The sequence below is a fragment of the Lissotriton helveticus genome, chromosome 5_1, assembly GCF_964261635.1.
Source record: "Lissotriton helveticus chromosome 5_1, aLisHel1.1, whole genome shotgun sequence".
Classification (NCBI taxonomy): domain Eukaryota; kingdom Metazoa; phylum Chordata; class Amphibia; order Caudata; family Salamandridae; genus Lissotriton; species Lissotriton helveticus.
Window position 1 is genome coordinate 1,345,848,446 of NC_136065.1, and position 26,948 is coordinate 1,345,875,393.

The window sequence follows — 26,948 nt, forward strand, 5'->3', positions numbered from 1 at the left end:
ACATTGTATGGGGAAAAATAGGTTTGGGACCACTCTTTTTCTCACCCCTTGCTTGGCGATTCACCCTGAAAGTTTCCTTTGAGAAGTAAGCAGAGTAGGCCCTTTTTTGGCTGAAAATTTTGTCAAGATTGATCAAATGCCACCAAAGGTATTAGCAAAGCAAAAAATGCTTTGTCTATGGGAGAAGTTGGTCCTAGCTGTAACTCTCTACTGCCTAGCGCCAGCAGGGAATTGTTAACTGATGATGGCTAAATATATATGGATTAAATGAGCCCTTAAATCAAACTCCTGGAGTGTGAGTCAAAATTCTTAAGTGGTGAAAATATAGATATACAATGGTGGTTTCGTGGCGCGTCCGAGTATGTGAACAAGCTGTGTGGTGGGCGGAACGCGTCATCTCGTCATGTTTGCAATAAAGGAAATTTAAGTAGAGCACAAATCCAGGAGTCCGTGTCCCGTATTTGCGATGAAGCACATTGGGAATTAACTCACTCACTCACTCACTCACTCACTCACTCACTCACTCACTCACTCACTCTCTCTCTCTCTCTCTCTCTCTCTATATATATATATATATATATATATATATATATATATATATATACAGGTAATCAAGGGTATTCGTTACCCGAAACGCGTCATGCCATTTGAAACTAAGAGGAGATACTAAACTTGCCAATTTACTCGAAGCTGCTTGGTGGTTCGTGATTTCTGTGTGCCGCATTGTAGAGACAGAAGCTGCTTGAATATATATTTATAGATATACGTTTGTACTATATATATATATATATATATATATATATATATATATATATATATATATATATATTTATATTTATATATATTACAAACAATCTTTGTAAATGTCTCCATCAGTTTTATTTGTAGTCCACTGTGATCCACCCCCACCCCTAAGAATTCACTTCTAGAGACACAACTACTTTGGGTCACAAAATATGGTCAAGTGAGGAAGTTGGGATTGAGCCCAGGTTTTCTGGTTTCACTTTCTGGAATTCATCCACTAGGTGGGTATCGCTTTCCCTCCCGTTTTACATCAAAGGTTAATGTCTGTGTTTAATACTTAGTGCAAAAAGTTAGAAGCGTGGCTGGCAGGTGGCAAGCAGCTGCCATGTGATAGGTCAGTGTATTTTAGGCACAAACTTTCAAAAGGACCTCGAGCTGAGCAAAGCATCTAGCTCGAGCTTTTTATGGCTTGCTCACCTCTAATGATTGTTAATGAATTACATCTCTATGTACCTCCTCTTTATCTTACTGTGTCTTAGTTTGAAAGAGCGATCTCTTGGAAAATAGTCAAACTAACCTGGGAGGAAATGCAGCTCTATCCTGGACCTCTGACAGTGCTCACTGTAGGATCTCGGCCAACTTCTCTTCATAATAAAGAAAGTTCTCCTGTGTGTCTTCCCATGGCACGAAGGGTCCCTCCTGGCCTTCTTCCTGCTCGACAAAATTTTTCCAGACAAAATCGAAATCCTGTGGGCCCATGATCTTCATCTTGCAACCGGCAGCCTTCAGCTTGCGCAGGCTGTCCTGGATCTCTGGCTCCTCCCACATGAAGAGCCGCCCCACCAGGACCATCAGCCGCAGGTTCTTGTTCTTCTTCAGCACCCCGGCGATGCGCTCTGAGCAGGCCACGCACGGGCTGGAGGACATGTACCAGGTCACCTGATATTTAACGCCAGCCTTGCACTCTGGCAGGACAGTGTTGAAAAAGGCCTCTTCGGCGTGGGCAGAGATGTGCTCATCTTCCAGATACCCACGGAAGACCCCAGTCTCCTTGCCTTGGAGGTCCATCACAAAGCACAGGAACGTTTTATTCCTTCCTGAGCTGTATTCCACATTCCGAAACTGAAATTTGAAGAAGAAGGCTGGAAGTCGGCTCCTAAAAAATAGGAAGAGAGAGAGCGTGAATATGATGGTGCACTTTGAGCACTCCTGGTAGTAAAGTTAGAAGCGGTCCCTCTCGCATCAAAACATGCATTATGGCGTTATCTTAGCTCCCTTAATGTGTAGCAGTGGGACAATAAATACTGGTGATTGAAGTGAAGTTACTGGTTGGGAACATGCTGTCCAGACTACGGGATTCCATGCTGTAGGGTTATTCTAGGTAAACAAAAGGCAGCGAGTCGGTAACCCCAAGTATAATAATGCCATATAACTGGGCAGTGATGGGCTATGCCTGCAGCATCTGGTAGGCAACCTCTGCATGCCACCGAAAAACAATTCATGCACCCGCCAAAAGAGTTCCTGAGAGAGATTCTGGCTCAAGTTCTCATGCGCAACAGTCACAGCAGAGGCCATCTTTGTTCACAGTCCATACACTGATTAGAAATGGTGATTCGCCTATACCAGTGGAGATGGTATCTTGTAGATTAAGTTATAAGTGCTACAGAATTGAGAAGACAAGTCTGCATAGAGGGCTATGTAGGCATTAGTACAGTAGCACTACAAGTTACAGATTCACATGCACGTTACACAATGAGGACTACAACGAAGGAGGCAAAGTATGCCAGTGAATGCGGAAAAATACGTGTGGAGGGAAGCCCTGCAGATGAATTATATCTCGAAATAAAGGAGGACGGTGTACAATGCGCTTGCAGGGTAGGGAATGGCCGATTCAAGGCATCCTGTGCAATGTGAGATACACAGCGCGTGGTAGATGGTGGCTGGATAGTACCATGCAGAATACGGAATCATATTTATGGTGTACCTGGAGTAAAAGGGAACAGAATGTGTGGTGCAGAATAAGGAGAATGGAGGGCTTGTTGCAGAATGGGGAAGAGAATGTGTTATGTGTAGTAGGAGTATGGAATGTGTGTAGTAGTGAAAGCACGTAGAATAAGGGAGCTAGAGTAGTGTAAAATGGAAAATGAACTTAAGGTATGTGGTAGAACCCAACCTCAGAGCACAGAGACACTGACACAAGGGCAAAAAAACGACCAAAGGAGGGACACCTTGTTACTTGTGAAACAGTAACATTCATTGAGTATTTAGGTCACTGGTGCAAAAATTGTAGGTGCTGGGTGAGTGTAAGGCGTTCTGGAGCAGTGTTTTTTAGATTTAAAGTCATCTTTTTCCCTTTCATCTTCCACCATTTGAGTATGCCCCATCTTTCATGGGGTTAGCACAACAGAATGTTCCTAACCCCCATTGAAACCATGAGGAAATCTCCAACATGTGGAAATTAAAATGTCAAGAAATGGGATTGAAAAAAACGCAGACTCAAAAACAAAGGTAGCAAAATCTGAAAAAAAGTGTTTAAATAGATGTATGAGTGTTTCTGTGTGAGCGCAGTGTGGAAGGTGCAGAATACTTTCCTGCATGTGCCTGAAGTGGAGTGAAAGGTGCTCTGAATGTGGTGCACAGTTTGCAGCCTGACTACTGGCTCCAGGTGGTTGAATGAGAAGTGTGGGGGATAACAATTGTTTTCTGTACACCCAATTGCTCTGTGTCACAAGCTTCTTCCATGGGTAGGTGTTACGTATTCTTGGACCTGCAGTAGTCGGTCACATATAGGGGCAGATTTATGAAGGCCTTGCGCCGCCGGTGCGTCATTTTTAACATGGGAAAAAGTGACGCACCGGCGGCGCAAGGCCTTCATAAATCTGCCCCTAAATCTTTTGTAAATTGAGCCCTGTGCCTGTCTATCAATACGCAACAACAGGAAAAATGGTGACGCAAGTAAGAAATTAAGGCAAGAGAGAAAATACGTGTCTTTCTTTTGGTCATTCAAATCTGTTTTTATTAGACAAATCCCCTATAACGTAATGTAAAATGTGCCGCATTCCCCAGCAAAATGTGGTGCATGACCACTAACATTTCGATTCGGCTAGCTGCCTCCCCTGTATGCAAAGCCTTTGGTTGTGCAGGTGGCATTCCATATGCAGGAATGATTGCACGAACTTACATCAAAGCCCTACAAATGTTGTCGTTCTTTCAATTTTCTACATTCGTTTTGCTTTGACAGTCACTTGTGCTTGTTTTCAGATAGAACTGTGGCAACTGACCACTTCCTGTTACCATGGGAAGAAGAGTGGGAAGTAAAAATGCAACCTTCGGTGACAGTGGATGCTCTGCTTTGTACTAAGCTCAGATGTACCAAAATTGTAAGCTCCTTTTGTTATGCAGTTACTGTTTACCCTTTAAAAAGTTTCCAGCCTTTGAGAGGGAGGGAATCAGCCCCGGCTGACTTCAAAGGGGGCCTCCACAACACACCGGGCAGCAGCCAGCACACAGATTTGATTCTCCTCCATCACTGTGGGTGACAACATGGATCATGAGATACTGATCTTAAGGTTGAGAGAGTGGATCAGGATAGTCTCTACGGCTCTAAAATGGTTCCGTTCACTGCTCCCTCTTCGTAATCGACGAGTGTGCAGTGTGTGCTTTAGGCAGGACACAACCGGTGCGGCCGCACTAGGTGCTGACGTCACGTGTGGGTGCTGTGTTTAGCAATAACTTACAATTTAAAAGCTGTTGATTCAGAGTTCCTTCTGCGCCCAGATTTCAGGAAGCAATAGGAATGTCAGGATAACTCTTGTGATTAATGTTCTTGCTCGAGAGAGATTGGAGTTTTGTCTAGTGGCAGTTTTGACTCGCAATAAAGTAGCGCCACGGCTAATATGCCCGCTGCAAAGAAAAGATCTATATTTAAAGTGGATTAGTAAAGCCAGCCTTTACCAGCACTTTAAAACAAATTAAATGAACGCTAGAGAGGAGCTATGGAGAGATGAGGGTCCCTTTTGCCAGGCGCTAGTGAGGGAATCTGAGGAGGAGGTCATGTGGGGGCGGGGGGGGGGCTAAAAACAGAATGTTGCACTGGGCGCCACCAGTGGTAAAGCCGGACCTGCAAGTGTGCTCTGTCCTTCAGAATCCTGCGAACATGGGGTAATGCGCTGTGTTCTTCAGGATCCCACGCTTTCCACACCCCACTCGTGTTTACCTGCTACACGTGACCCCGTCTCAGCTACTGTATCTGTACGATATTCACTTCCAGAAGTAGCTGATAACACAAATAAACATTCACCTGAAGAATAATTCTGAGGGCCACAACAGCATCTCCAGCTGCCTGGGCCTCACACTATGGTGGGTGAGATAAACCTTCTGTGCCTAAATATATTTACAATGGAAACCTTAATGTTAGGAAGACAAGGCGCTGCCTCTATGCCATTTCAGTGGCACTCTGGTGTAGGGACTGCTCCATTCTGCACTCAGAAAGCCAAACACGGTGGAGCATTTCAATGTACAGCTCTTCTTTACTCCTTAAATCAACATTGCAGTCAAAGGGGGCTAACATGCGACTCTATCTGCTTCACAAATCCTCCCTCCTCTCGTTGAATTGAACTTGGATTTTTTTGTTTGTTTCTGGGACGTGTAGACTTTTGTAACATTGTTTACAGAGGCCTGGCACCAACAGACTTGGTTGACTGACTCCAAAATCAAGCAGCTAAGATGTGCCTGTGCTTCCTGCAGAATGCTTCTGAAAGTGTTTCATTGACTCAATCAATCAATCAGGGGAACAGCAAGTCTGCAACTCACCCTTGAGGGTCTCAGGCGCTGCAGGGGGGTGGGGTCCGCTGATCTGTTTAGCCGAAGAGCCATGTCTTGAAAGTCTTTCTGAAGATGTTCAGGGAGGGTGCGTGTCTAATGTTTGCCGATAGGTCGTTCCAGGTCTTGGCTGCAATGTGGGAGAAGGATCTTCCGCCTACTCTGGCTCTGTGGATGTGTAGGGTTTCGGCCAGTGCGAGGTTGGAAGATTGGAGGTTTCTTTTGGGTACGTGGAAGTTGATTCTGTTGTTGAGGTATTCAGGTCCGTTGTTGTGTAGGCATTTGTAGGCGTAGGTGAGGATTTTGAAGGTGACTCTGATCTCCACGGGGAGCCAGTGGGGTCTTCAAAGGTGTGGGCTGATGTGTTCTTGCCGGGTGATGCGGAGGACGAGTTTGGCTGCAGTGTTCTGTATGGTCTGTAGTTTGTGGAGTAGGGACTTCTTTATGCCGGCGTAGAGTGCGTTTCCATAGTCCAGTCTGCTGGTGATGAGTGCGTGGGTGACTGTCTTGCTTGACTCCGGGGGATCCATTTGAAGGTCTTACGGAGTATGCGGAGGGTGTTGAAGCAGCTGGATGTGACAGCGTTGACCTGTCGGTTAATGGTGAGTGAGGAGTCGAGTATGATGCCCAGGTTCTTGCCGTGGTCCGAGGGCGTGGGTGGGCTCCCGAGGGCGGTCGGCCACCAGGTGTTGTCCCATGCTGAAGGGGTTTTTCCAAGGACGAGGACTTCTGTCTTCTCAGGGTTGAGTTTCAGACAGATGTTGGTCATCCAGTCAGCAACTTCTTGCATTCATTTCTGGAAGTTTAGTTTGGGCGGTGGTGGGGTCGCGGGTGAGGGAGTAGTAGTAGTAGTCGTATGAACATTTATAAAGCGGACTGCAACCCTTTGGACATCCTGGCGCTGTGACACCTAAGTTACTGTCTAGGGCTGCTATAGACCATACTGAGGAGATTATACTCTGGGAAAAAGCCAGCCAGGTCTTATTTTTTTTTCGAAACAGCATCTGGTCCTGCATCTGTCTCCATTCAAGGGGGAGGCTGTTCCAGAGGTGGGCAGCTGCCACTCCAAATGCTCTACCCCCCAAGGTTACTCTCTTAGTTTTGGGTATGATCACAAGATTGGCTGATGAGGAACGGAGGCTACGTATAGGGGCATACCATCTGAACCTCTTCTGTATAGGTTTGGATCCAAGTCCATGTAGAGACTTGAACATGTTACAGAGAGAATTAAACTGTACCCTTTGAGCCACCAGGAGCCAGTGCAACTCTGCCAAAGCCTGAGATGAAGATGACTGGCGTGGTCTCATAAGTGCAAGTTTTGCTACTGCCGCCTGAATTCTCTGGAGTCTCTCAAGCAGATATTTTGTGGACTCCAGTAGCAAGGCATTGCAATAGTCCAGGCTGCTCATGATGACACTCCTGACCACTAAGGCTCTGGCCTGAGTTGGTAGTACTGGCAGCACCTTCCGCAGTTCTCTGATAAGAGTATAGCAGTTCCCCACCAGCTTGTTGACATGAGATTCTAGGTTCAGCTATCGTTAAAGCTGACCCCCAGGTTTCGCACAGTCCCCACGGGTACCAGAGGCACCTCCGTGGGAATAGGCCAGAAGTTGGTAGGAAGAGCTGGCGGCACTCTACCCACTCCACAGTGCAGAATCTCAGTTTTATCATTATTAAATTGCAGGGAGTTGTCTCTCAACCAGTTTACCATTTCCCGCATACAGGAATGGGAATTTTCCAAAGCACCATCATGGTCCCCATCCAAAGACAAAATCAGCTGGGTGTCATCAGCGTAATTCACCAACCTAGTGTTAAATGACTTGACGATGCCTATTAGCGGCCACATATAGGCATTGAATAGAATAGTGCTGATTGAGGACCCCTGAGGTACTCCATCATTGATGTCAACAAAGTCCGATTGGAAAGGGGGGAGGGCCACTGCCTGCTGTCTGTTGGCCAGATATAACTGAGCGCATCTCAAGGCCACCCCTACCACCCCCATTTCTTCCAGCCTAGCAAGGAGGATTGCATGATTCACTGTATCGAAAGCGGTGGACAGGTCTAGCAAGATTAGAATAGCCGATTGTTCCCTGTCCGCACGCATTTGGAGATTGTCCAGGACGGTTATTAGAGCAGTTTCCGTCCCATGACCTGGGCGGAACCCAAATTGTTCGTCCACCAACTTGTTGTTAGCCTCCAGGAATTGGGAAGCGACCTGCTTACCAGGCGCTCCACTACCTTCACTGGGTATGGGAGAAGAGAGATTGGCCTATAGTTTTTTAGGCATTTGGGGTCTGCTGTTGGTTTTTTCAAAAGGGGGGTTACTATCTAATGCTTCCAGCAAGATGGAACTAACCCGCTGCCAAAGGATTGGTCGCACAACTGGCGAAGAACTGGAAAGAATTCAGAGCCAATTTCCCTTCATATTTTATGAGGGAGTGTGTCCAGGGGTGAGCCAGAGGAAACTCCTGAAGCTACCCTTATGAATTCCTCATCTGGGGGCAATACAAAGTGGTCCAGGATAGCGTCCTGCTTTAATGGCACCGCCCTCCTGTCCCTAACCCTAATGACCTTTGATAATTGACTGTCCTCCTGCTTTATAGTGCTTGATGAGTCCTCTGCCTTCAGCCCTTCGACAATCTTGCTTACCTTCTCCAGGAAGAAGGAAGCCAAACTGTCACATAACTCCTGTGTATGCAAGATCATGTTTTTTACACATTCAGGGCTGAACGTGTTTTTTACTATTCTGAAGATGCTTTTAGTACTGTTAGTTGACTTTGAAATTATGTCGGAGAAGTAGTCTGCTTTGGTCGTAACTATTGCTTTTTCATAAATTGCTATTTTCTCCTTCCAAATAGCTTTTTTATCCTCTGCATATATCTTCCTGCATTGTCTCTCTGCATGTTTACAAGCCAGCTTATGGTTCCTTAAATTTTCATTGTACCATGGGGCAGATGGTCTTCCCAATAGCCTAATATTTTTGAGAGGAGCAATCTGATCTAGCTTTTTGTTTATACATCGCAAAGGGCTGCATAGTTCTCATCGCCCTGTTTACTCGGATCAAAAGAGCTCTCTACATGAAAGACTTATTTGCTGTCCTCACTAGTCCCTTCCAATCCCTCCCCAGAAAATGTATTTCTCTCTTGGGAGCAGGCCTGTTCAACCTGGTGTGTATCACTCTGAATTGAACCAGGTGGTGGTCCGACCAACCCACCGGCAACATTTTGTCCATTATGATCGAGTGTTCCCCAGCAAAGACCAGATCCAATACATGTCCTCCATTATGGGTTGGTTCAGTAACCCATTGCAGCAGGTTCAAATTAGCACAGGATTGAAGGATATTGTTATAACCTGCATCAATTTTCCCATTAGTCCAAAGATTGAAATCTCTTAGATCAATAGTCGTGTATGGGTAAGTGCCATATTATTAAATACATTAATCAATTTTTGTTGAAATTGTCCGCTGACTACCCCCGGAGGTCTATAGCAGACCATGCCTGTCAACACCTGGCCTGCAGGTTCTTTTATGGAGAAGCCCAGTATTTCTATGCCCACCACCTCATCGATATCCATGGGTGTAATATCCCAGAGTTCCTTCTAAATGACCCCAACCCCTTCACCTCTGCCACTGCTCCTCGGTTTATGAAACGCTTTATACCCTACTGGGCAGCTCCAGGTCTGATCCTGCTTCCGTCCAAGTCTCTGTCATAAACAACGCATCTTTTTTTATGTGTCTCTAACAGAATTTGTGTCTCAGTGGAATGCTTTGGTAGTGAGCTCACATTCGGAAGGCCACAATTCAGCACATCTTGCTTTAAAAAGTCAGAAACCGGCCCCAGCTGTTTTCTCCTGTGTAAATTTACCAACTACGTTCTCCTGCTCACCTAAAGCCCGTAGTTGTTTCCCAGAGTATCTGAAGTCAGATTTTTTGGCATCAAAAGTACTTAAACTGGCAGCATGGCTGGCGCTGTGCATGGCCGGTGCATGGCCGGTGCGTGGCCGGTGCGTGGACGGGCGCAGACGGGCTTGCCTTTGGCGCGTCTTCGGATGAGATGGGTGTTGTCGGCGTAGGATACGATGTTGAGGCCGTATTGTCGGACGATGGCTGAGAGGGGGGCCATGTAGATGTTGAAGAGGGTCGGACTCAGTGATGATCCCTGTTGGACTCCGCACGGGATTTTCATAGGATCAGAGAGGAAGGGTGGTAATCTGATTCTTTGGCTTCTCCCGGTGAGGAATGATCGGATCCAGTCCTGGGCTGTTCCTTGTATGCCACAGTCGTGCAGTCTGGCGACTAGTGTGGGGTGAGAGACGGTGTTGAAGGCCGCTGATAGGTCAAGTAGGATGAGCACTGCGGAGTGGCCTTGGTCCAGGAGGGTGTGGATGTCGTCTGTGACGGCGAGTAGGGTGGGCTCCGTGCTGTGGTTGCTTCGGAATCCGGATTGGGATGGGTCGAGGATGGAGTTCTCTTCGATGAAATGTGTCAGTTCCCTGTTGACCATTTTCTCTGCAACTTTGGCTGCAAAGGGAAGGAGCGAGATGGGCCGGTAGTTTTTAAGGTCGGTGGGGTCCGCTGTGGTCTTCTTGAGTAGTGGCCTGACTTCTGCGCATTTCCAGATGTCTGGGAAGGTGCCTGTTTTGAAGGTGGTGTTGAAGGTGTGTTGTAGTTCGGGTGCGATTGCTCCCGTGGCTCTGTGGTAGATGTGAGGGGGCAGGGGAAAGTGGGGGCCCCCAAGTGGATGCTTTTCATGGTCGAGACGGTGTCTTCGGTCATGGTGGGTGTCCAGTTGGAGATGATGGGTTGGCTGGTGTCCTTGGGGGTGGCTCTGTCATCTGGAGGATGGTCTATGAAGTTGTCGTAGAGGGTTTTGATCTTGAGGTGGAAGTAGGTTCCAAGCTTGTTGCAGAGGTTTTGGGACGGGGTGATGTCTGTGGCTTCTCTGCACAGGTTAATGAATTCCTTAATGACGCTGAAGAGTTCCTTGGAGTTGGTGAGGATTTTGTTGTGGATGAAGTTCCTTCTGGTGGTTCTGATTTGGTTGTGGTAGTCTGTCATGGCGTTCTTGTAGGGGGCTTAGCTTCCAATTGTCTTGGTGTTTCTCCAGTTCTTCTCCAGGCGTCTGCAGGTGCGCCTGGCTTCTAGGAGGGCGGTGGTGAACCAGGCGGCTTTCCTGGGTCGCTGTTTGTCGAGGTTGCGTAGTGGGGCGAGCTTGTCTGCGCAGTTGGAGATCCAGGTGTGGAGCTCTCTGGCTGCCCTTTTTGTGACGGTAGTCCAGGTGTGGCTGTCTCGGGTGAGGGTGGAGTTCAGTTGCTCGTCTGTGACTTTGCTCCAGTTTCTTTGTGGTGGGCGTGGGGTCAGTTTGGATGCCCTTGGTTTATTTATGGTGAAGTGTACGCAGTGGTGGTCGGTCCATGGTGGTTGCGATGTGAGGCTGAAGTGGACGCTGTTTCCTGTGGCGAAGATGAGGTCGAGGGTGTGTCCTGCTCGATGGGTCGGTGTGGTCAAGAGTTGTTTGAGTCCGATGTTGGCAAGGTTGTCACAAAGGGTGGAGGAGTGGGGGTCATTGGGGTTGTCGGGGTGGAAGTTCAGGTCTCCAATGAGTATGTAGTTCATTGATGCCATTGTGTGGGGTGCTATGAAGTCGTTGATGGTGGTGGCGAAGGGTGGCCGGTCCTGTAGACGAGCGTTCCTCTGTGAGTGGCATTGGGGGTGATCTGGATCTGGAAGTGCAGGTTTTCGAAGGAGGGGAAGGTTTCGCTGGAGGTGATGAGGCGGAGGGTGCTTGTGGACAATGGCGAGATCCCCTCCCGGGTGGTTGGGGCGGTCCTTCCTTTGGATTTTGTATCCATCCGGGATGGCGATGTTGATGTCGGGGACAGAGGAGGCATTGGTCCAAGTCTCTGTGAAGAAGGAGATGTCGGGCAAGAGGGAGTCGACTAGTCTCCCTGTGGATCTGAGGATTACACTCAAGGATGTCTACATCATCCAAAACGTCTGTTAGGATAAGTAATCAACATACTTGCAAACGCTGGTCCAATACCACATCCCAAATAGAAACCTTCACTCAGCAGCGTCACACCTGATAGCACTGCACCCATTCCACCAACAAAATCCAGTCCGTGGGAGTGCTGGGTCCAAAACTTTAGATCTCTCTGGGTCCAAAAGTCATTGCCCAACTACCTAAGATTCAGGCAACTTCTCAAAGCTGAACTTTTTAAGAAGGCTATGCAACTGATATGTCCCAGGTTCCATGTTTGAAGGATGTTGGAAGTGAGGAGTCCACCTGACTACACTCTAATGACTTGGCTATTTACTATATTGTGTATGCTGTTTGTACCTTTATTTTTCTCAGCATTATGGCGTTCCTAAGATATTGTAAGATGACAATTGGTCCTTTATAAAACACCTGCATGCATGATCAATAAATATTGTAGCAAACAGAGTACTCAGTCACTACATTAATATGTGTGTTGGCTCGCTGCTGTATAATGTATTCTGGATTATACATGGATAGTGGTATTTTATTTGCTAATCTTTATATTTCCAGTTGCATAGAAGGTGAACTGGACTGTACTTTACTGGATGGATGTTTTACTGTCTTGTATCATTCTCCACTACTAGTGCAGTTATCCCTCGCTGAAATCCAGGTGGAGGGGATATTAAACTGTTTAATCCACTTTGTTTTTAAAATTTCACAATTTTATGACCTAAATGGGTGGTCATGAATTACTTTGGTGTGACACAGCATTCTTTCCACCTTCTCTTCCACCTGAAATGTTAAGTAAACATAATATAAATTCATGGTTCAGTGCATCGTTAAAAATAACTCTTGAAAGAGTGCCCGGTCGCCTGCATTGACAGCTGCACAAGAGCGGTGTCTAGAAACGCTGGGCACCGATGCACCCACGGCCTGCCCATCCCTTTCTCCCTCTGTCGTTTTATCTCGGTTCGGGGGCTCTGTTTGTGTGTTGGGCTTGTTGCTCGGAGAGCAGAGGGAGCTCTGGGGGGGGGGGGGGGGGGGCAGGTGCCTGCTATGACTCCTTGCTTCGCCCTGCGAGGGGGTTACAGAGAGCTCTGCGCTCCCAGATTTGGATCCTGTAATCTTTCACATGCCAGCCAGGCTGTCTGGAGCTTTCATCGCTTCTGAGGGACATCAGACGAGCACGTATTGCCAATGGAAGGGGGAGGCGTGTGTGCTGCTACATAATTAGAATATTCAGTGCCTTATAGGCATCAGGGCCGGCTACAGAGCAGTGTGCCAAGCTCTTGGGGGTGGGGTGCACTGCGTTTTTAAATATCGCATGCATTTAAAATCACCTCCTACAGAGTTCCTTGTGTGTCCAGAAATTTTCAGGCAGCAATAAAAATGCCAAGATAACTACGGTTATTAATGTACCTGGTGGAGAGAGAGATGGCCTAGTTGCACTTTTGTCTTGTCATAAAGTAGAACAGAGGGTTAATATGCCTGCAGCAAAGAATGCAGGTTTTTGTAAGTCTCCTGAGGCAAAATAGCCGGGAGTGCTCGTTTTTAACAATTTCTGTGTCATTTGTGCTTAAATACTTGTGCTTTTAACTTACCTGGACTCCCACTGCTATTTTCACTTTGAGGGCGCCGTGCAGCGGATCAAACGCTCACGTGACCCCCTCCCCTCGGCCTGTTCCACGATCGGCCACGCCCACTTTGAGGCCACGCCCCCTTCCCGCCCTTTATAAGCGCTGAGACGCTAGCGCTGGGGTGTTTGTAAGTCTCCTGAGGCAAAATAGCCGGGAGTGCTCGTTTTTTTACAATTTCTGTGTCATTTGTGCTTAAATACTTGTGCTTTTAACTTACCTGGACTCCCACCGCTATTTTCACTTTGAGGGCGCCGTGCAGCGGATCAAACGCTCACGTGACCCCCTCCCCTCGGCCTGTTCCACGATCGGCCACGCCCACTTTGAGGCCACGCCCCCTTCCCGCCCTTTATAAGCGCTGGGGTGTTTGTAAGTCTCCTGAGGCAAAATAGCCGGGAGTGCTCGTTTTTAACAATTTCTGTGTCATTTGTGCTTAAATACTTGTGCTTTTAACTTACCTGGACTCCCACTGCTATTTTCACTTTGAGGGCGCCGTGCAGCGGATCAAACGCTCACGTGACCCCCTCCCCTCGGCCTGTTCCACGATCGGCCACGCCCACTTTGAGGCCACGCCCCCTTCCCGCCCTTTATAAGCGCTGAGACGCTAGCGCTGGGGTGTTTGTAAGTCTCCTGAGGCAAAATAGCCGGGAGTGCTCGTTTTTAACAATTTCTGTGTCATTTGTGCTTAAATACTTGTGCTTTTAACTTACCTGGACTCCCACTGCTATTTTCACTTTGAGGGCGCCGTGCAGCGGATCAAACGCTCACGTGACCCCCTCCCCTCGGCCTGTTCCACGATCGGCCACGCCCACTTTGAGGCCACGCCCCCTTCCCGCCCTTTATAAGCGCTGAGACGCTAGCGCTGGGGTGTTTGTAAGTCTCCTGAGGCAAAATAGCCGGGAGTGCTCGTTTTTAACAATTTCTGTGTCATTTGTGCTTAAATACTTGTGCTTTTAACTTACCTGGACTCCCACCGCTATTTTCACTTTGAGGGCGCCGTGCAGCGGATCAAACGCTCACGTGACCCCCTCCCCTCGGCCTGTTCCACGATCGGCCACGCCCACTTTGAGGCCACGCCCCCTTCCCGCCCTTAGATCCCCTATATCAAATGTGCCATCCTAGGGAGCGCAGCGGACGTGCGCAGCGGGCGCGCCGTTTGCGCGCCGAAGGCGCGCCTAAGGCAAGCCCGTCTGCGCCCGTCCGCGGCCGGACGGGGCCTGGGGCACAACCCCTTGCCCAACATACCTCTTATTCATCTAGGGAGCTTACCACCCTCCAAGGAGACTGGCCTCTTCCAGAGACCATACTAGGGCACATTGCTTCTTTAGGTCTTAGCCACTCCCCCACTTCCAGATCACCTTCCGTCCGAACGACCCCTCCACCGCGGAACCCGCCCCTGCCTGACCCTCCCTTCTCTCCTCCACCATTATCTATTCTTTTACTTAATACAAGGTCAGCGGTCAAGCACCATCATGAGTTGTTCACCCTGCTTGACACAGAGAAGCCTGACCTGCTGCTATTAACCGAAACCTGGTTCTGTGATTCCTCCCTTCCTGTTCTCCTGGCTACCCTCCCCCCCTCCTACGTTGCCTTACGCGCCGATCGTCCGGTGGGCAGGGCCGGCGGCGGCGTGGCGCTAATCGCCCGGTCAGAATTACACTTTCAAATCCTTTCCTATTCCCCCGTCGCCTCCACTGAATTTCTTGTGGCTCGTTCCTTATCTTTTTCTCCCCCCATCACCTGTCTTCTCATGTACCGTCCACCCCAGTCTTCCCCTTTATTCCTGCCGGCATTTCAAGACCTGTTGGCCAATTTGGTGGTCAACTACGCCTCGGTCTTGGTGCTAGGCGACTTCAATTACTGGCCTTCGGACCCCTCTGAGTCCACCGCTTCCAAAGAGTTTACCGAATCTCTTTCCTCTTTGAACTTTGTCCCGCACATAACTGTCCCCACCCACTCTCACGGCCACGCTCTGGACCAGGTTTGGTCCCTCAACCTCCAACTATCCCCGGTGACTGTATCCCCCTGTTGTTGGTCTGACCATGCCCTTATTTCCTTTTCTATCCTTCACCACCTTGCACCTAAAGTCCCACACGCCAGAAACACTTGGGCGCGGAATTGGAACAGAGTTGACCTTTCTTCCATGTCTTCCCTGCTTCGTAATTCCACTCCGACTCTCTCCGGTCTCCCCTCCCATTCTCAAGCCAATGCCATTAAGACCTGGCTGAATACAGGCTGCAACTCCATGGCCCCTTTGCGTCGCATCTCCATCCGACGACCAAAGGATTCCAATAGATGGTTTAACGACCACCTAAAAGAGCTAAAACTATCTGCCCGACAGGCGGAGAGACATTGGGAAGAAACTATTCCCCCGAATTAAAAACCCTCTATCTCCAATCACTTGCCAAATACAAAACTGCTATTCTCTCGGCCAAAACCACCTATTTCTCTTCAAAAATCGAGGCAGCGGAAAATAAATCCAGAGAAATATTCAGCATAGTAAACAACTTGGCCTACTCCGATAGAGCTTCATCGCAAATCCCTCCATCCCAGTCATTATGCGATCAGCTCAATACTTACTTTGTAGACAAAATCATTACCATCAAGGCTAACATTTTGTGGATCCCTCCTCCCCCACTGTCCTCAATCACCTCACTTCTATCCCTCCCCTCACTGAGGCCTCATTCCGTGAGATACTCCCCAAAGTCAAGTCGGGCTCCCCGGCAGACACTTGTCCGGCCCGTATCTTGCAATATATTTACTCCGCCTGCCCTGAAGCCCCCATCACCTTTCTTAACAACTCTCTTGCACAGGGAGTAGTGACCCCGGCACTCAAAACAGCCTCTATAGTGCCCATCCTGAAAAAACCCGGCGCTGACCCTACCATCTCAGCCAACTACCGCCCTATCTCCCTGTTGCCCTACCTGGGTAAGGTGCTGGAACGCCATGCCACCGCGGTCCTCAGCGCCCACGTAGAGACCAACGGTGGGTTGGCTTCCCGCCAGGCCGGCTTCCGCCCCAGGCACTCGACCGAATCAGTCGTGGTGTCGGTCCTGGACACCCTCAGGAAGGGTATGGACAACAACAAACATCAGGCGCTGGTGCTTCTCGATCTCTCTGCCGCCTTTGACACGGTCGACCATACCATCTTATTGTCCCGTGTCAGGGCGGCAGGAATCGAGGGCTCAGCCCTGATCTGGCTGTCCTCATTCCTGAGGGACCGCACTCAGGCGGTTCGGTTAGGTGACTTCACGTCCACTCCACTCCCTGTCACTTGTGGTGTTCCCCAGGGATCTTCTCTTTCCCCTTTGTTGTTTAACCTTTACATCTCCCCCCTTATCTTTGCTCTTCAGCAGCTGGAGGTCACCGTGTTTAACTACGCTGATGACCTCCAGCTCATCTTCGATCTGTCTACTTCCCCTTCTTCTGTCTCTAATTTTCAGTCTACCATGACTTTCATCAGGGACTGGATGAACCACAACCATCTAAAATTGAACCCGGATAAAACCGAGCTGGTTCTCACCGGTGGTTCGTCCAGTCCCTGGAATTCCCACTTCTGGCCCCCCTCTCTTGGTCCCTCCCCTTCTCCCTCACCTACAGTTAAAACATTGGGGGTCAAAATCAACAACCAGCTCACCCTCCACTCACAAATCAGCACCGTTGTTTCCTCCTGTTTTCTCACCCTCCGCACTATCCGCTCTGTTTCTCGTTTTTTCTCCCCACAGGCACTTAAGTTGATCATGGCCGCACTGGTGATCTCGAGGCTAGACTATGCCAATGCCATCTACAACGGCATCCCAGCTTATAGCCTGCGGAGACTCCAGTTGGTTCAGAACCAGGCGGCCCGCCTGGTCTACAGTCTCCCACGGTACCATCACTCCACACCCCTCCTCAAAGAGCTTCACTGGCTCCCGGTCAAAGAACGTTCCCTGTTTAAGACCGGCTGTATGGTCTTTCAGGCCCGACAAGGCACTGCCCCTGCCTTCATTACCTCGTTACTAAAGGAATACGTCCCCACTAGAGAGCTTCGTTCTTCCTCAAAATCCCTCCTTCAAACCCCACGTTTCAATCGAAAAAAGTGGGGCGGAACCAATTTTGCTACTCTTGCCCCCACTTTTTGGAATTCCCTCCCCGATTATCTCCGTTATGCAACCCATTATCTTTCTTTCCGCAAAAACCTAAAAACCTTCCTCTTCAAACAAGCCTTCCCTGCTTAATGCCCCTCTTCACCCAAGATAGGTTTTATTTTCCTCTGGTGTCGAACGAACCACTAGCGCCAAGAAACCATATGGTGCACGCTGCGCTTTATAAATGTTTTAAATTAGAAATTAGAAATTAGAAATGCACAGAACTGTATTTTCCATAGACAGTTTAGTAGGTTAGTGCTTTTTTCAAAGAACTCCTTTTTTCATCTAACGTAGTACGGAGGGTTACTATGCCTGCTGCAAGGAATGTATATGGTGCAGTTCACAGAACGGTATTTTAGATAGACAGTTTAGTAGATTAGAGCGTATGTCACTGAGTTCCTTTTGTTACTAACAGTTCATAAATTACAATCCTAATATAGCGCAGTGAGCTATGAAATTGGCGGAAAAGAGCTGCATGGAAATAAGCTGCATGGTATAGGATAGAACCGTATGTTTTTTCCTCAGTTTTTCATTATCCTCGTGTTAATAAAAAGAGTTTTATTGGGTATGAATAAATTCGTATTGGTAAAGCAACAACTGTGTTATGTATTAAAATCTGAGTTTGTGTTTTTCCAAACCAAGCACTCCTAATATGTCCTGCCTACCAGTATAGTTGACATATGACTTCTACACCTTGTAGTCCTCACTGTCTTATGTGAGATTTCAGTGCTCTGACGTCCTTCACGGGTATGAGTAGCACTATACCTGTGGAGAAGTGTGGCTCAATGGTTAGAGCGGCAGACCCTGATGCAGAAGTCTAGCCCGGGACCAGGGTTCAATTCCCCGCCTCGGCGGGTCTTGGGCTCAAAAATTCCACGGACCTGATCATTCTCGCCTCGGTGCCTATTCCAATCATGGAGTCCCACTCTGCAACTCTGGGCAATAGCTTGCTTAATCTCCACAACGGCCCCCACAACGCTAAGGATGCCTGGCCTCCACCTTGGGGGTGCCCATGAGTGGACACCTCACAGGGAAAGCCAGGATGGGTTCCACAGCGGTATTCGTACAAGCGCCTTGAGACCCTTGCGGGTGAGTAGTGCGCTATACAAGTATCAATTTACATTTATAAAACAAATGAAGTACATGTGAGAAAGGGTCTATGGATAGAAGAGGGTCACTGGTGGAGGGTGGTTGTGAGGGAATTTGTGGAAAAAGAGGTCACAATGGGGCATATTATCAAGACAGGAGATAAAATTATCGCCACTTTATCGGCAGAAAACTGCAGATAAAGCGGCGATAATGGGCTTGATAATGGGCTTGATAATATGCTCTATAGAATTCCAATCGAAGCCCATGTTAGATGTGAAGACATCTAACATGGGCTTCGATTGGAATTCCATTGAGCATATTATCAAACTCATTATCGCCGCTTTATCAACAGTTTTATGCCGATAAAGCGGCGATAATTTTATCTCCTGTCTTGATAATATGCCCCAAAGTTTGTTGCAACTGGCGCTATCAGCGCTAAAGCAGCCTCTGAAAGTCATCATCGTTGTGCGTGCTTCAATCGTGCTCTAGTGTTAGTGACCACATTATGCCAACATCCAGAGGCATGGTCTGAAGCCCCTTCTGTTGCAGAGTTAAAGCCCGGACCCTGTGTTGAGTGACAATCAGTGCTTAATTTGAGCCAGTGGTTTCAGGTACTCAGCACGTGATTGCCAACACCAGCGCTTATTACCATCTGCCGCGAGATGGCCTTGTTTAGCTTATTGTAAGATGAGCACAACATTAGTAGTTTATTAATTATTCAGTAAAAATGGCTAGTGCCTGCCTCCCAATGCCCTTCTTGTAGCTTTGGGGGCCTGGAATAGTACGAATTGTCCTAAGAGTGTGATTGTCAGAAGTTGTGTTGGTAGTGTCATTGGCAACACTGACAGGGGCAATGTGCGGTGCAAGCTGCAGTGGTCTCCTGACGAGGGCCCTGGCACTTATGTTTTTACAAATTAAGCACTGGCGCCAACATCTCCCCCAACCCCTGGTTCTGCTCCAGTGCCTCCGCTCGATCAGCTTTAGGCTCCATGTAGACACATCTATGAACTCGCCTCAGTTCTGTCCTGCTGCATGTACTTCCTGCTGTTTACTCATAGAACCCCTTCTACTGCTCGCCAGTGCACCTTAGGGCTTGGAGTATCTCAACATTGTTTTCCAATACAGAACCGTTTGTGCAGCCTTACTAATACACCTGGTCCATATACGGCAGAGGAGCATCCTTCGGCTGCTCCAGCAATGGGACCTTCAGAGAGGTCACCTCGCTACTAACCTGCGCCACACACTTCTGTTCATTACTACTTTCCACAAACATCTCAGCCTGGGCACTTGTGCAGATTTCCTGCTAATTTATTCCTGGGACCCACACAGAACTCTGTGAATGCACCTCTTTCCTATGCTGGAGCGTCCAGGCTATTCTAAGATTTTATAGCTGCAAACATCTCGCCAGTGCTGCTTCCCCTGCTAAGTGGTGCTGGGACCCACAGAGGTCTGTCACTCCACTCACTCCAAACCCACAGGCTTCCCTGCAACTTCAGCAATGGCACTCCCACAGCGAGCTCCACCAAATCACCTCACCACAAACCTACATGACCCCTGCTCTTCAGGACATATCCACGTGCAGCTGTGCCGGTGCACCTCATTACTACCCGTGGCACCCCTTGACAGCAAATGTAGACAGCTCTTCCAGGGCACCTCAGTCCTGCCCCCAATGTACCCTCTGCAGTTACATGCCTTTATAAACCAAAATGTTTGATATTTTGTTTTCTGTACATTTCTGTCTGGTCTGTGTTCATTACATTGTTAATTTGTTGTTAATCTTACATCCACTGTCTTGCTCAAATCTGTTTAGTGTCAGTTGCCACTTCCTTGTGGAATTCTAAACTGGCCCTTGTAGCCCTTATACCATTTAAATGCCACAGCCTGAAAGATCACTTTCCAACAGGACAACCTTGATTTTAAGGGTCGATCACAGACAAAAGTTCTGATTAATTGTTTGTTGGCTTTGTGTTGGTTCATGTTGCTATTTTATTTGCTTTATTTTATATGCTCCCTAGTTTTCATTTACCGTTTACGCTGGTAAAATGAAATTCATATTTATTTGATTGACATCTTAAGAAGTAATGTTTTACTGAGATTACCACACACTTTAACCAAGGTTTTTACAGAGGATGGTATAAAAACCAGAAGGGTAGCACATGAGACTTGCTGTCAGTAAGTGAAACCGTAGAGCACTGGTTATCTTTACAAATCAATATTTGGGACAACAAGATGGGATTTCGGAACAGAAAGATGACGAGCACGTATTACCTACTGATTTAATACAAAAGAACAAGGGCTATTTATAAAATGGCCAAAGGACAAACAAAATTGTGGCTAAAAACACGCGAGTCTGCCTCCTAAATTAGGGGAGTTGGCAAACACGGTTTACTCTGCATTTGCAAATTCCCATTTCGGTTTGAAGTTCGAGAAAGTTCATTCTTACCCTGACACAATCTCGAATGGCGGCAGCTCCTCTTCGACCTTTTTCTCCGCGTTCTCCTGAGTCTCAGGAGCTTCGGGGTCCTCATGGCTGTTCTTGCACGGCTCGGGGTTGCCCTGTTTTTCAGCCATTCTGGGGTCCGGCGGAGGTCTGGCAGAGAGAGGCGCTGGCTCGCTGGTCGGCAGGTCCCTGAGCAGCTGTAGAAAGATGTCCGAGAGCTGGAGGCTCAGAAGCAACTGGCTGGAGCTAAAAATGGACCCAGGTCCGTGGAGGATGGGCGAACGGGGCCTGGCTGCAGCCACTCCAGAAGGTGCGCGTGGGTGGGACTGGCCTCTGTGTGCCAAGCGCGCTTGGTTTTGTGACTGCCTCGCTGCCTTTTATTTAGTGTTTGTTTTTGTTAATTATACCGATGACACCATGGATTTAGCACCTATGACGAGTATGAGATGGAAAACATCTTGGAAACGAAGCCGTTGTCCTGTTAATCCATCAACCGGACAGGGTCTTGGCAGGGACAAGACAGATAGATTGGCTCCCACGATGACATTTCAATCCTGACCTTAAGGGGGTGCCATCGGTAGGGTGTGCCCCTTTGTACATAATGTTTTGATGCGTGTTCCTGTGGTGGGAAGCAGGCACATTCTGAGGGAGAGTCATCTGCCAGTCTGAATATATCAACTAAAGACAAACTCCAGTGCCAACATTGATTCGATGCACCCAACTCTTAAACATACAAATCTCAAGCCACAGTGCAGACTTGTCCACCACTGTGCAAGGCATAACTTGCTTCTGATTCAGAGGGCTTGGATGTTGGCATCCTGCTCATACGGGCAGTTCTAGTGCCCCTGTGCGACTGCCCAGACTCTGCCTCCTGCACCTGTCTCAAAGGCCAATGCATTGCTTGTGATTCACTCACAGTCCTGTGGGGGATGGTGCATTCTGCGAGTGGTTTACGGCTCAGTGCTCTTGCTGTGCCTTCTTGTTACCTCGAGGACTGCCATTCATGCCCAAGGTAGTTCTAAAGCAACAGTTTAATGTCACCACATGTGTAAAAGGTTGAGCGATGTGGCTGTGACACTGCCAACTTTGGAGACATCGACCTATAGTGGAATTAGGAGCTTTCCATGGTGAGTTTCTTCTTCTGAAGGATCAAAGGTGCAAAAGAGCAAATATTTGCATGTATGTTCTACTCATTAGGGTTCCTGAAGTGAACAGCATGTGGATTTTAGATCCGTCGCACTGTCACAATTTCAGAACTCCACACCTAAATATAATCTATTGTAAGGTAGGAGTTTGCATTGAGTGTCTAATGTGAGGTCTAATATTACTTGACCCTGTTCTGGTACATTACCCCTTAGTTGGACGAATTGCCTGAAAATTATCAGCAATGTTGTGAGTTTCATCTAATTTACGTATTTCAAAGTCTCTTTTTCACCTTCAAGGTGGTGGCTCTTCTGAATCAGTCTCTAGTTCTGGGTCTTTCTCATTGTAGTTATTGCACCTGTTGAAAGATAAGTAATCTTTTTCATTTGTGTCATTATCTGAGATTTTAGCTAGACACACACACACTGGAAAAGCATACGTCTAATTAGGAACTCTGCTTCAGGCTGATCTTTCACCAATCGATGTTTCACTCTCATTAGTCTCCGAGGCGGACTGCCTTCTTGTCTCTAGCTCAGTGTTTTTACCTGCAAGTTACCTTCCAGGGAATTTCTTCAGCCCCTACATCTTCAGTGACAGTTTTCAGTTTTCCGTTTCTTTCAGCACTTCGGCTCTCACTTGATGCTCGTATTCTGTTCAGGCTTTCTTTTGTCTGCTTTCACTACAGCAAATTTACTTCATCCAAAGGAGGTATTTTCAACTGTGATTTTCAGATTCAACTTGTCAAGCTTATGATTTTGATCAGTCTACTTCTTCTTGCTGCCACCCATGCTTTGTGCTTTTACACGGCAACAGCCCTTCACTCTGATCACTTTGTAACTTGACTTCCGGAGTTTCAAGCTCTTCATTTGAACTCTAACTCACTTTAAACTGTTGCTTTAGATTTCTCTTTTAACTTGATTGTCACCAGTTACAGACGAAACATTTCCCCCCTCCGGATACACGCTGCAAACTTGTCACTCAAACTGGCCCTTTCTTCAGCAGTCTGTACAACTTGACCATCAATTTCTGCCTTTTCCACTGCTTCAACTGCTCTAACTCTCTATGTGTGAGCACAGTGGGTCCATTGAGCCACCCCACACATTTGACTGCAATATTAGTAGTCATGATAACCTGGTACTCTTCACACCACCTTTAATCTAAACACCACTTGGAGACTTGATTGTGAATGAAAATCAAGTTCCTTGCATTCAGGCTGTTGCATGGCTTATCTCTGTAGTCACTAAACCACAAAAGGGACACTGCAACTAGGACGTGGGATGCAAAAAGTCATCCTGACACGTAGGGGTGCAAAAAGTCACCCAAACAAACAATTTAAAAGGAAGGAAGAAAAGGGGAAGGAGACAAAGAAGCCTAGGTATGAACACCCATCGTAACAAAGGCAAATATTGTCCTTAATTGCCCTCACACATCCTTAGGATATCATGTTTCATCATACACCAATAGGATGTCATGCTTCATCATCGGGCTATAACTCCACGTGGGGCCGGCGCTGCAATCCCCCACGGGCCCCAAGAAGGGACACTTAACTGGAGATCTTTTAGGACAGCCGGATGGTGCATGCAAGTGTGCGGGGAAAAGGAGGTATGGGGTAAGATGAGGGAAAAACCAGTGCCTAGTGAGAAATCAAGATATGGGGGGGGTTTGTACGCAACAATATGTCGTAATGATATACCTCAAGCAGTAGTAACTGTGAAAAAAGTTCTTGTTCTAATAGGTATATTCACCTGATGAATCAAGGAAACAGGGGTCAACATGTTTCATGCCCTTAATCGCCAAAAGGTCGGTGGCATTTCGTCAGGACCAAAAAACTTATAAGTGCACGTGAATTAAAAAAAACTCTCAACTTGACAGGGCGGCCAGGAGGGTTATGTATTCTGGCTCAGGCTACATCTTCTTAATGTGTCCTGCTCCTGTATAGTACCTAGGACAAAGAGACAGACAAAGATATACTTGTGTATGCATCAGTAACAACTTGATGTCATAACGTGTGCCTTCAATGGTGCACATCTTTCACAGAAAAGAGACAACAGTGAGCTGTACACAAGAGGCACACCGCAAACATATAAATATACGAGTGCATGGGTAATAAGGCAGAATCGCCCCAAGATAGGCCCTTTTGTGGTTTAGTGATTAGGTTAGGAGCATGGACACTGTATCTTTAATAGCTCTTGGGTTTCCCTTTGTTGTTAATATTATCTCTGTAGTCTTCTGTGTCTGCATCCACCAGGCGAAAGACAGATTTTACTACAAATAGCCAGACCTTTTGCAACTATCTTGAACTGCATCATCAGTTTTTGAACAAATTCAGCTGAGGGTACATGTGCAAGTCTCATTGCTCTGCCCATGATGATTTAATTTAGGGATAAACCTATCTTCCTGTTTAGACTTTCCATATTCATCAACTCAAAGTAAAGTGCATCAGGCCACTTCCAACCTGTTGAGGCACAGTGCTTTTTTACCAGTTTGTTCTTGAGAGTACCATTTGTCCACTCCACCACATCAGAGGATTGTAGTAGATAACTGCAATGGAATCTTTGCTTGATCTCAAAAGCTGTAAATATTATCTGTAGCACCTCATTTTTTTAAGTGAGTACCACAATCAGTTTCAACAGAAGTCAGGAGGCCAAATCATGGTATCCATTCCCTCTACAAAAATGTGTCTACTGAAAGCCTGGCTATCTTCTCTCTTAGTGGGAAAGGTCTCAACCCATTAAAGGAACAAGCAGACCATTACCAAGATATATTTAAGGTCATTGCAAAGTGGCATCTAAATAAAATGTACTTGCAATCTCATATATGGGCCCTCTGATTTGCCAATGGGATTCATGAGAGTAACATTCTTTTTGGCTTAATTGCTTATCTGGCAAACTAGATAGTGGTCCCATACATTCTTTGCAACATGTTGAAATCCTGTATTTCCCCAATTCTTTTTCGATAGTTTAATCAGGCTATTTGCCCCTGCATGAAGTTGATTTTTTGTTTTAATCTCTTTTATTGCGTTTTAGGGTACATGTGCATGAACGGCAACATACTCTTATATCTATCCAAGCATTGGATCACTTTTCAACAGTGGAAACATGCTATTGGTACATGAGGTTGGAGCACAACAGATGTACATAGAGTGCCTGCTGCACCGGAATGAGTGTGAGTCCAGTATTCAGCTCACTTCATGAATGTTAAAGTTACAGTTCAGTGACGGCATGTTCCATTAGTCCAGCGCATAAAGTCCTTCAGATGAATCAATGTGGGCTGCTGAACAGATGTGTTATAATGAAAAACAGCCAAAACCAAAAACAAATCCACAACATAGATCGGTGCTAGTGCAAGTGCAAGTGTCCCCGCCCTCCCCATCCCTCCGTTTCCCCCACAGCACGTCACAACACGCCAGTCTGGCTATTAACCCCCACATTGGCGCCAGCTACATTCACCTTTGGTGTTTATTCAACTAGTCATATACATAAAACACCGCAACCCCACATGGAAATGGCCCACGGCAGTTACTCTGGGCCCGGTCCCTGCATGAACTTGAATATGCAAGTATTTACACATGGGCTGTGAGGTCGATGTCAGATAGAATATCCTTTTGATTATTTATAATGAACATCCTGATAATTCTGTTTGTCATCCAATTTCATCCATTTTAACTTTTCATCAGCAGCAGCATCTTCCTGTAGACCTCTCACCTTGCTCAAAGAAGTCTGCAATGAGTCCACAAAGAAACAGTTTACATTGTTTGAACACTCTAATTATAATTTGCGAGAATCTCATCTTAATTTTTGTGAATCACTGTCCCTTTCTGCAAGGCACAATATCTTGCCATTTTTTAGTCAACATACTTATTTCCTAATGTGACTAAATCCTTGCTAGCCTATTGGATTTGACACTGTATAACTGCCACTTCTTTTGGTTTCTGAATTATGTCCAACAAATCCAATATGTGCATACTATTTTTAATTGAAGAACCTGAACATATCATGAACCCTCTTTGTAACCAGAGTTTGTCGTAATCATGCACAACAACACGACCATACTGACTATTTTTATAGATTGTCGTATTTCAATTCTTTGACAAGTAGCTAGCACTCATTAAAGCAATTAATTCCACTAGTTGTGCTGATGTCACATTTGGTAAGACGGATGCCTCCAATGTTTCTGCAACAGAATACACTGCATAAGCAGCTCTCCATCCTCCATATGGATCTCTCGGACAGGAACCATCAAAAGTCCTTTAGTGGCATTTCCTTAATATCTGAGCTTGGCGTTTTTAATGATTCAGTTGCAGCCACGGGCCGTGGAGGGAGTTACGGTGAGGCGGGGAGGGGAAGGGGCGGGGTGGAGGGTGCTAAAAACCGGCATAAGGATAATTGCAGGTAAGTAAACAATTTAATTAATAAAACGAATTTCGTAGCGCGCACTGCATCACATTTTGCGATGCAAGGTGCACTACCAAATTCGTTCTACCATTCTACCTCTGCTGAAATTTGGAACAGTATTACAGCTGGATTTGTTACCAGAAGACAACAAGGAACTGTAATTTTATTAACTATTCAGAGTTCCTCAACAGTTCTCCATTTCCCACTCGGTTTCTCAATTCCTATTATAGGAGAATTGCATGGACTGTCAAGAATCTCTTGAAGGATTCCTTGTTCAATCACTTTCTCATTCACTGGTTTCATTCCCTCTTCAGCCTCTTTAGTTAACCTGTACTGTCTAGTGCTGGGGGATATTGCATCTGGCTTCACCTTTATTTTTAACTGGTTCTGCTGTTTTTTACCAATCCAATTTCTTTCCCTGAAAATTTCCATAGCTCCTCTCTGACAGTGAGTCTTAATTCTGGATGGAGGTTTTCTTTTGTCAAATCTAGGCATATCTGAACTCTGGCGTTATATCCACTAATTTTAAAAAGAGAATCCTCATCTTGTGTTTCTATTACACCGTTGTTCAGTAATAA

The 26,948-nt window shown here is 46.9% G+C and overlaps 1 protein-coding gene across 1 annotated transcript in view; it reads right to left on the reverse strand.

The window, feature by feature from the left end:
- The window catches only part of APOBEC2 (apolipoprotein B mRNA editing enzyme catalytic subunit 2), a 104,179-nt gene extending 83,001 nt beyond the window's left edge, over positions 1-21,178 (reverse strand). Inside the window, exons 1-2 of the mRNA XM_078644232.1 lie at positions 20,837-21,178; positions 1,322-1,900 (exon numbers count right to left, since the gene is read on the reverse strand). Of these exons, the coding sequence (XP_078500358.1) occupies positions 1,363-1,900; positions 20,837-20,964 (666 nt within the window). The 5' untranslated portion in view covers positions 20,965-21,178 and the 3' untranslated portion in view covers positions 1,322-1,362. The remainder of the gene's footprint in view (positions 1-1,321; positions 1,901-20,836) is intronic.
- Positions 21,179-26,948: the final 5,770 nt, after the last annotated feature.